The sequence below is a fragment of the Tupaia chinensis genome, unplaced genomic scaffold (genome assembly GCF_000334495.1).
Source record: "Tupaia chinensis unplaced genomic scaffold, TupChi_1.0 Scaffold000540_1, whole genome shotgun sequence".
Classification (NCBI taxonomy): domain Eukaryota; kingdom Metazoa; phylum Chordata; class Mammalia; order Scandentia; family Tupaiidae; genus Tupaia; species Tupaia belangeri.
The window spans coordinates 228,285-239,857 of record NW_006160053.1 but is presented as its reverse complement, the minus strand read 5'-3'; the positions used below and the strand labels follow the sequence as shown (position 1 = coordinate 239,857).

The following is an 11,573-nucleotide window of genomic DNA, read 5'->3' as shown; positions in this document are numbered from 1 at the left end:
CACACACATATACATACACACACACATATACTTATCCAAATAAACATACTTTGCAGGTTTTTATATTTCCTACTTTTAATAATGACACATGATATATGCATTAAACAGAATTTAAAAATGTAAGTAACTAACTAGTGGCTAACAAATTAATGACGTGTTATTTGTGATTTTACTTTTTGTCCTCAGAAACTTAATGAAATATGTTTCTGTATGTTTCCTTTATAGGTTATGTAAATTTTCCAACTTAAAATGAAAACTTTGTATATCCTTAATTTCTTCATACAATGATAATTTTTTATTTCTTAAAATTTCTTAGGTGTTTCTTTTCCAAATAGAAGAATATTAATCTCTCATGAAACATTTTCTGCACACAATTCAGTTATTCTGGAAATCTAAACAGAGAACAACAGATAGGTTTATGGAGATGAGTAACTTCACAGGCTGAGACTCTTATGTTGTCATGGTGCAGCTAACAGGGTGAATGAACTGTTTCATGCTTCATCAACAATTAAGTTAATTAGCTCATTTGAAATTGCACTGCTTTGTTGCCAGGATGTTGGCAGAAACATCAAAAAGATGTGTTTACAAATGGTAGACTGACTACAGGGTGTAGAGCAAAAGCACCTTAACGACAAGGCATAAGTACTTGGCATCATAATAACTCTATAACTGAATTACAGGAAGACTTCCACAAAGATTGTTTTAAACCTTTTATCATGTCTGACCAATTAAGAGAAAATTTGCTTCATATACCACTAGGACTCTTGTTTTGGAGAGGTTTTTGCCATAGGGCATGTGCACTCACCAGGAAGACAGAGAGAGACAGAGAGACAGAAAGTGAGAAATCATCCCCCAGGGGGCATGGCCACACCACAATCCCTTCTCTTCCATTCTCCTCTCAGGATCTTGGGCATGCATGTACACGCACCCGGCGTGAGTTTAAGCCACTGGGTCTGGGACTCGAACCACAGTCTACTACATGGGAGTCCAGCAACATAGCCATTATGCCAACTGCTGGTCCCCCACTAGGGCTCTAGCCATTACGCCAACTGCTGGTCCCCCACTAGGATTTTTTGTAAATGCCCTTTTGTTATACCAAAACAGTGGCGAGCAGCCATTTTGTTGGGGTTGATTATACTGTTCTAAACAAAGAAAAGTGTGAAAAAATGTTAGGTAACTTGCTCAAGTTTTCCTTTTTAAAAAAGAAAGATGGTAGAACAAAGATGGAGATAAGAATCATTTTAACTACTAGTTTCCTATTTCTTCATCTGAATATATTAGTCTTTATCAATATATTATTCTTTGTCATTGAGACTATTTGGTGGGCAATTGCTACTAACTCTTACAAACGGTAATTGAAGCCATAGAACTGGCCCACTCTCCATGCATTTTATTGTTTCACATTGTTCTGACAAAATTAAAAATAAATCTTGAGGGGAAAAAAACACATCTTTCTTTCAATATGGTTTTTTTCTATAGCACTTGGAAAGGAGCATTTTTATTTCTCTCAAATATTCATTTTTCTTATTACTAACAAGCAAATCACCATGAACCCTGATTTTACCGTTTATGCTCCTTTTTCATATTCATGTCAGTATTTTTAAAAAACTGATGAAATTACAATTAAAACAGCATTTCCTTTCAATTAAATATCAACTTTGGTTTCAAAGACTGACCATTTTTCCAACCCATTAACTTTATAGGGATGACAGAACTAATGACAGTAGATTTTAAGGCCGCTCTTTCAGTCCATTTTTGTTTTGATATGCTTGAGATTCTCTAACTCAAAGATCTGTGATAAAGTCCGTTAATACAGCTAATGGCAGTATATGTACTGAAATGAAATATTAATTAGACATGTTTTCCATCCTAGTGTACTGGTTTTTTTTCTCTAAAATATGTTAGAAATTTGAAGAGAAATAAAACAATTTATTAAATGAATTAACTAGTTATTCAGAAAAAAGTTAATTTAGCATCTATGCAGGAAATGAAATAAAGAAGTCATCACTGCTTACACAGATTTCCTCACAAAGAAGACTTGGCTTTTCATTTGAAATAATGAAGAGATTTGAGGGCTTTGGGGCGGGAGGGATGACATACAAGTCAAAAGCTGTGAAAAGTTTTTAGTTTTCCATTTTCTGTATTTATTCTCCCCAGAACCCAAGATTTCAGCTTTTTTTTTTTTTTTTTTTTTTCCTTTTTGAAACAATTTGTTATTAGGCATGCTGGAGGGAAAGAAAGGACATGGAAAAGTCTGAAACCACTCCCTAATTAGGTGAATGACTATGCCACATCTCTTTTCCTCCATTCTGCTCTTGAGATTTGGGGCATGCACATGTGCCCAGGATGTTTTGCAAGCCACCAGCTCCAGGATTCCAACTACACAGTTGGCCATCGGGATTCAGCTGGCTTAACTACCACACCACTTACTGGCTCTTCACAACATTTTATATACAATGATTATTACAAATGTTTTTTAAGAAAATAGTATTTTATGTTCTAAAATATACTAGAAATAAACTTTGCAGCTTTACCTTTAATTTGGGATCAAATAACTTATTTGTTTGAAGGAAGCCATCATTGTTACTATCTATATTAAATAACAAAGAACAGCAGAAAGTATATTGAGTCCCAAATTCCTTTTTACATATTATAGCCTAAAACAAACTGATAGATTCTATTTTACCCTACAACAAATGAAATGCCATCATAGGATTGGGTGCTTTTGTATTAACTTGTATATTAAATATAGTAGAAGTCTTCAAATAATTCTTGGGAAGTGCATATTATGGGAAAAAAAAAAAAAACTATAAATAGACTTCAAATCCTTTGCCTTAAAATAAACTAGTACTAGAACCAGCAGATGGTGTAATGGTTACATCACTGGACTCCCAGGTAGTCAACCACAGTTTGAATCCTGATCCAGTGACTTTAAAACTCACGCCAGGTGTGTGATGCGTGCTTCCATGCCCAAATACCTGAGAGGAAAGTGAAGAAGAGATTGTGGTGTGGCCATCCTCTCTAGGGAGTAATTTTTTGCCTTCTGTCTCTCTGTCTCTTTGGTGAACACACACCCTATTGCAAAAATCTCTCATAAATAAATAAATAAAAATGAATAAACTAATTCTTGGGCCAACCATAGCCTAATAGTTAAGGGAGCTGGGCTCTCACGGTTGACCAAAGTTCAAATCCCAGCCCAGTGGCTTGAAAAGCACACCACGCACACATGTGTGTGTACCCAAAATCCCCAAAGGATAGAGAAATGGAGGAGAAGGGAGTTGCAGTGGAACTGTGCCCCTCTGAGGGTGCTTTTTTCTTTCTCTGTCTGTCTCCCTTTCTCTTTTTCTGTCACTCTCATGAGTATGTATGCCAATTGGCAATTTTAAAATTAAAAATAAAATTATACTTTAATTCCACCTTTCCACAAATTTTTTGAAGTACCCACATGTAATACATATGAATATAAACTCGAGGTTTTCAACAAGTTCAAGGAAAATGTGGGTTATATAACAACTATGCATGGATTTTAAAATGTTTTTGCACTAAAATACTTTAATTTCATTTTTCCATGAACTTTTTCAAGTCCCCTTATGTATATTTTCTTATGTGTTATACACATGTTCTTATTTTCATATATATTCCTTTTTAAATTTTTATTTAACTTTATTTATGTATTTACTTTAGTTTTTAATTTGACCAGAGAGGGAGAGAGAGAGAAAGAGAGAGCAAAGTAAGAAACCAAGCCACCAGACTCGGTATTCACACTGTAGTCAGCCATGTGGGAGTCCCGGGCCCCCCAGCCAACATGCCACCTGCCAGCCCCTTTACATATATTCTTTAATGTTCAATTAAGTATTTGTTTCTATCAAATATTTTTTAAAAGGCCAAGATAGAAACTTATTTACAAGGTCAAGTTGAAAACAGAAAAATGCAAGATGAATAAGGAAGTCCAAGGAAAAAAAAGCATTTAGGAAAATTTTTTATTTTTACTATAAAAGTAGGTGTTGACTGAAGCTGATCATTTTTCTGAGCATTAATTGAGGATCTCACCAGATTACTAAAAGCATTTAATACTAGTTCTTCATTACTGTCTTATAAATGTCAAAGTGTCTTAACATCTGACAAAACTTTAGAGTGGTTTGCCTGCAAAATTAATTATCATTCCATTGGACCTAAGTCAGTTTCAATACAGATGGATTGACTTTTAGAGAGCTTAAGCCAAAAGGTTTACAATATAGCATTCCAGTTAGCAGACAAGTGTTCTTGAACCTGCATGCACCGAGGCCAGCACACAGACAGGGTCTCATACAAAGATGGAAATACTCTTCTTTAAGAAAGGCAGAATGGCTAGTGTCCATAAAAATATCACTGTGGTAAAGATAAATTCATTTTGAACATAAATGAATTAAGTTCATTACAGACTACATGCTTAAGACCTGATACAATATAAAGAGCAATAGGTAAGGGGGTAGAAATGGAGTAGTTTATTTCATGGAAATTTGTTGTCTTTTTTCTTGGAGCCGACGACTGTAAAAATTATGCTCTTACTTAGTGTGTATTGTCTATTTCTTTGTCTTTGACTAGGCAGCATGGCTACAAAATTATGACCTCAAGAAGGCATTCTTTGAACTTGTCAGAATGTTGTTTCTTTTGGTGACAGTGCCCCCATCTCTCAAAACTAAGGCATCTCACATAATCAGCTAAATGAATAGTGACAGCTAACATTTTGTATTTAAACTCCTGTCAGTGTTTAAACATAAAAAGCTTGATGCAAAATAAATCAAACACCAGTGATATGCAAGTGAAACATTTTGTTAAAACAGTCTCTGACATACTTGGATTTAAATCCGATCCCTTTTTAGCTTATAAAATGCAATAACTTTAAATGCATTTGAAAAATCTAGAGGTTAAAATTGACTTGCTAATCTGGAGTGTATATAATTGAAGTCACCACATGCCTTCATAACCATAAAAGCTTCGTTAAAGAGAATTGTGCACTAAATAAATGAGAAGGATCCCTTCCTACTTTTTGTCTTCCTGAAATGCTTGCTTAATTGTTTTTAGAAAGAATTTGACTGCCTATTTATGTTTTTTTCCAGTTCACACTACCTACCTAGCACACAGATTCAACGCGGTTTTGAAAGAACGTCAGTCGACCACATCATTTATTCCATTTTGAAAACAAAAATCAATATACCTATAAAGTGACCCATAAATTAGAACTGGCTCACACAATGTTTGTTCAGTGCTGCCTTTCTGAAGGCACCCTTTGCATTTTTTCTTCACCTCTCTGTTTGAACTGCAGTCTCGGTAAGAGGCTCATTAGGGGACATTAGGGACTGGAGCTAACCAGAATTCCAGAGCTTGCTTTGCTCTTATTAATGCATAGTAGAGTAGAATGCATTTAAATATTTCATAGGCATTCAGTAATTTGTGTGTAATCGCCTTGTTAGCAGACCAGTAGAAGTAGAACAGGCCTGTGAAATGGTGTTAGTGATTGCATGGGTAATTTACAGACCTTTGCCATCAGAAAGAGTATTATTGTTGGCTAGTATGAAGCTGTGAAATAGAACTAGCAATAAGTAAAAAAAGAAACTTAATAAAGGTTTTGTAACAAGCATCTTCAGGGATAACAACCCCACTTGGTCCTTTTGAAGCAGCCATAATTTATGACATAGGCAATATATCAAATGCATAAGATAGTATTATGGAGCATTCATATGAAAAGGGTATTTGCAACATTAGTTCCAACTTCCTGCAAGGGACATGATTAAATGATTAATGAAATGTCCCTTTGCATATGCATTTTGAAACAGCAATTAGGCACTGACTGAGAAAATCCACCAATCCTCTCATTTTTCAGTATTATCTCATTCTTGATTTATAAATCATAGAGAATTTTTGAACAGCAATATGTAGTACCTGAGATAGTTATAAAAACATAAAAGAGAATAATTTGGGCACAAAATAGTCATAAATACATAAATTCATAATTTAATGTTAATACTTAGCCTATTTATTTAGTCTTATTGCATTGTATTTATATCCGACACTATTTCTGTACTTTGATTGGCATAATTAAGTAGGGGGAATGAATAGGCACTATTATTTTACATATCACTGGTAAACAATAGCGAGGAAAGGAGAAGGGAGATGTGGCAGAGGTATGTATGTGTTTTTCAAGTTCTCAGTAATCCACTGGAGGCTGTTCTATAAATGATCATTGAAGGGCTGCAAGCTAGCCTATAATTACAGGAAAGAAAGTGGCAGCTCTGGCATTTCATAACTATGTGTCCTCGAAAAGTGCTTTGTGAGTTTGTCACCAATGATAATTTAGATAGAGGCTCATTACTGAACATCACAACACTTTAAAAACCTTTCGCCTTCATACAGGAGAATAAAGGACTATTTTAATGGCAAGGTTCTTTTGTGTTCCACTGAAAAATTCAATCAAGACAAAACCTCATTGACTATTATTGTAGTCTACAGTCTCTATTCTAATAAAAGCTGCATAGATAAATTGAATAGGTCTGTAAGACCCAAGTGTATAATGCAAACATTTTGTACTTTTTAAAGTTCTTTAAATATAAGATAATGATTATCCCTAAGAAGTAAACAAGTGTGAAAAATCTTTTTAAAAGGTGATTTCATGCAAAAATAAACATGTTATACTGAACATACCTTTCCTCATGAAAGTGTGTATTCTACTTACCTTGCTTGCTTCATTTATATCTTTCTTTATGGATAGATGAAGCAGTTTTAATAGTATGCATCAGTTAGACCAATTGTGAGATAAATATGTGTGTTCTCGAAGAGTTTCTGGGTGAAAATAACCATGTAAAAATGTAAGAATAGCAAGCCTTGATAATTCAACCAAACACTGCTTTATGCTGATAGGAAGTCCTCTCACTATTCATTTAAATTTGGGGGAGAAAAAAAAAATCTCTGAAACACAATTTTTAAGTGTTATCTTGTTAATTAGGAATTGGTGACACTACACTACAAGCTAACCTCTGAGTTACTCTTTACAGTCCATGCCTTCTTTCTAGAGAGTGAGTGCATGTTAGGAATCCTGGCAGAACCAGCCTGAACTGAGCTTAGAACAGACAGGTATACAAAGTGCCTCTCCTGCCCTCTCGCCACACACCTCCGGCTTGACCTGATCCACCTAGCTATTTTAGTCTGCAGGCTCTCTTCAACCACGACTGACAGTTGTGCCCAGAAACCTGGAGGTGTTGTTGATGGGATCAGTAAGGAAGTATTTAAACAAAGTGGTTTAATTTATCAAGATATGGGACAAAGTGAAACAAAGCATTCTGTTTGCTGAGCCTACTTCTAACAAACCTTCATGGTTGTAAATCAGTTCATTCTCAGAAAAGCCATTTTAATTCTTCTTCATAACTATTACATATATGTCTATTTTTCCCTGCTTCAACATAACTTGTAAGAAATCTAGGTAAATAATTTTAATGGCTACAAAAACATATTTGTTGAATTTAGTATTCTCAAGGCTTAAATAAACTGTTGGGACTGTTAGGCCATTCTCAGTGCTACCTGAGCCCACATAAGTAAATATATAATTTCTTATTTAATTTTGTGAAGATTTTTGCTCTTTCATGTATGTGCCTTGAGGAGGACATTTCTTAAATCGCTGCCTTATAATACCCATTGGTGAAATAGACATGCAAAAGGATACTGAATTACTTGAAAATCACATTTTCTTAATTGGAGGAGGCATCAAATAAATTATATTTTACAAATTATAAAGTATTAGGTTGTCAGGAAAGTCATAACACACTTTTTACATAGAAAAATACGTCATGACTTTTCTGATGACCCAGAGAAAAGCCATTTTAATTCTTCTTCATAACTATTACATATATGTCTATTTTTCCCTGCTTCAACATAACTTGTAAGAAATCTAGGTAAATAATTTTAATGGCTACAAAAACATATTTGTTGAATTTAGTATTCTCAAGGCTTAAATAAACTGTTGGGACTGTTAGGCCATTCTCAGTGCTACCTGAGCCCACATAAGTAAATATATAATTTCTTATTTAATTTTGTGAAGATTTTTGCTCTTTCATGTATGTGCCTTGAGGAGGACATTTCTTAAATCGCTGCCTTATAATACCCATTGGTGAAATAGACATGCAAAAGGATACTGAATTACTTGAAAATCACATTTTCTTAATTGGAGGAGGCATCAAATAAATTATATTTTACAAATTATAAAGTATTAGGTTGTCAGGAAAGTCATAACACACTTTTTACATAGAAAAATACGTCATGACTTTTCTGATGACCCAGTACATAGGATTGAATATTTTCATATTCATTGGCAATGCTGATCTAATAAATTACAAATTACTTTTGGTGTACTCATAGGCCAGGCCAATCATTAAAGACATTTCTGTAAATATGTAATACTAACCATAATAAGCTATTCATATTCAATATTAGAGTAAGATGATGAGAATGACTTAGCTTTCACATTTTTGTGTAAGTTTGGGATAGATGTCTCTCAGGACACTAGACCCACAATGTCACTCTTCTGATGCTTTTGATGATCAGAACCTTCAGTGAAGTTTATTAATAAGAGCAGATCATTATTGTTCATAGGTGCTGATATTTCTGTGGTGTGTAAACTTGCCATCTTTGCATAATTTGTACCACGTCACGGTAAAATAAGACATTCACTAAAAAACATCGTGGGACAACAGACATTTTAACAGAAATGGTAGAATTGCCTTTATTCTCTTCAGAATCACTGTTGGATTAAATATGACAATGCACCCTTTAAAAAAAAAAACAAATGGCATGTGTATATTCTCTTCAGAATCACTGTTGGATTAAATATTACAATACACCCTTTAAAAAAAAAACAAATGGCATGTGTACATGAAATACATCTAGTGATTTCAACTGTTACTCTATAAGAAGTGTGGGGAAATATTTGTGAAATAACAGACAAGCTTAGAGGCCATGGCATGTCCTGCCATGTGAGGAGTCTCTTTATATTACAGAAATAATTTTCACTAAACATGTAAGCACATTGCACTTTTTTTTTTCTGTGTAGTAGCGAGCATTTCATTTCCCCACAATGGAGGAACACAGGACTTCAGTGTAGTGTTTTAAAGTGGAGCTCTGAGGTAGACATCACTTAATCTTCTGTTCTGTGTTTTGGGTTTGTTTAGGCACCTTAATAATGAACACGCTTTGGATGACCGAAGCACTGCCCAGTGTCGAGTACAAATGCAGGTGGTGCAACAGTTAGAGATACAGGTTTGTCTAATGCTCACTCAGTGGCCTCCTTTCTTGGATTTCTGGTGTATTAAATTGAGTACTAAAAAACTCCTGGGTCTTTTTGTTTACATCTTATTGTCTCTGGAACACAATGACTGTTAGCGATACATGGAATTTTGATGTTTTTTAATACTGATAAATGTTGCTAATTCAGAACGAATTGCTGTAGTTTAATATACTGACCACTAAGGCTTATATATAACCTTTAGAATCTATCATATGCATGTGCATATTATAAAACTATTAACTCTAAATTTTGCTAATATAGGTTAGGCCAAGTCTCCAATTAGATATGATTTTATTACAGAGACAGTTTTGCATGAGCTAATCTTGATTTTTGCCCCCCCCCATGGGCTTTTGTAGTATAGCAAAAGGCTATTATTCTTTACAATATCATGCCTGTAATAAAAGCCCTGAAAAATAACTTTTCTGCTTCTAGTACATTTTTAATTAAAGAACTTGCAAAAACCCTTAATTCTTGTCTTTAACTGGAGTAATGGCAAATAATTTATATCACAGATGGTAATGGATGCGTGGTATCAAATGCTGCTATTTTAAGTTAAAAAAGAATTCTGTTAACGTTGAAATAGAATTTGGCCAGAAGTAAATAGAATTCATAAAACTGATCAGAAAGCAATTATATCACCCAGAGTCTCACCCATTAAGGCTTTCTCTAACAAGCCATCTTAAAGAATATTTTTTCTCAATCAGACCAATACTCAGTTTCATTTAATTACACATGATTTATTTTTCTTCACACCGTATGACATCTCACATTGTTTTAAGTTTATCTTGGCGTTGCCTTTTTTCTGGAGAGCTACTGAAAATATTTTATTTTGACTTAGTAAATAATCAAGAACTCATCAAAAAACGTCATCACTGCTGTAGTTCACAAAGCGTTCAGTAACCCTGTTTACCATCTATTACATGTAAGCTGCAACATAAGATCAGCTGATGATACAGTCTACAGTGTGACCAATTACGCCTCTCTCTCTCTCTCTTTTTCTGCTGTGTCTGACTGATGGAAAAGTAAGGTCCGTCAGTTGTAATGAGACCCAGTGCAAGTGTAGATGCCGACTCCGTGGCAGAGTTCAGCGTTTCACACTGCCTGGTCTCTGTCACTCTATTGAATTAGATTGATGATGGCAGATTGCAGGGGGCACTAACTGGACCTCAGTGGGAATGCATGAAGTGTGTAGACAATCCTGGCAGGCACTTCGCTTTGAGAACCCTTCACCCCTTCACAGCTGTTGGCACTAGTCCATTGCTAACAGTGTCCACAGGACTTTAAAGAGACACCATGGGCCTTCTAATTTATGGTTTCAGTAACTTGTTACTGTCGAGGCAACTGTGACCTCAATTCTCTTATTGACAAAAAGATGAAGTGTTATTTGTTTTCTCTGACCTTTTAACATAAGAAAAGCTATAAAAGTTTTTCCCCCCTCTGTATCCAAAGTTGCATTTCCTCCCAGATAAGTTCCCACGGACATGGACTTTTATATGCAGGAATCATTACTCTGAGACAAGCTCAATGATAAGATGTATCACTGCAATAAAATGGCTGTATCAGTCATTTCTAAAATGCTTCTGATCTCACTCTTTCTTAACAGCTTTCTAAAGAACGCGAACGTCTTCAAGCAATGATGACCCACTTGCACATGCGACCCTCAGAGCCCAAACCATCTCCCAAACCTGTAAGTGCATATTGCTTTATAAACAGTAAATAGCTCTACTGATGTAACAGACTAAGAAAATGAACAATTTAGTGACAGTTAGAAAACAATAAGTGTGATGAAAAATATGGCAATAAAATGAAAGTAAAATGCAATCGCTTGTCAAATTGTATGTTTCTTTTAAAGTAATGCTATCTTTTACAAAATCTATCCAATCTACACCGTGGGTGACACTAAACAAAGTACACCTATCAGTGCACAAATCACCGCCTTGAGGCTGAAGCCAGAGAGAATATCTTTCTGTGATAGGTTTACCGATATTAAAAGGAAACCCACTTAGAGCAACCTGAACAGTGGAAACAGTACAAATCACAAATAGAAAGTCCGTGGCTTGCCGAAAAAGATTTAGATCAATCACAAAGTACATACAAATAGATTTTTTTTATCAAATATTTTGTCAAAAATGTCATACTATTTCTACAGCCAATTTTATCCTATTTCTTTTGTTATTATTTCAGTTAAAAAGGTATTTCATGTATTGGTATGTTTCACTATATATTATGCACAGTGTTAATTTAGAGAGCTTATCACAAA

At 34.7% G+C, this 11,573-nt stretch overlaps 1 protein-coding gene across 1 annotated transcript in view; it reads left to right on the top strand.

Annotated features, from left to right (window-relative positions):
- Nucleotides 1–11,573, top strand: part of FOXP2 (forkhead box P2) — a 328,025-nt gene that overhangs the window by 275,570 nt on the left and 40,882 nt on the right. The window contains exons 12-13 of the mRNA XM_014591194.2: nt 9,198–9,285; nt 10,917–11,000. Coding sequence (XP_014446680.1) covers nt 9,198–9,285; nt 10,917–11,000 — 172 coding nt within the window. The remainder of the gene's footprint in view (nt 1–9,197; nt 9,286–10,916; nt 11,001–11,573) is intronic.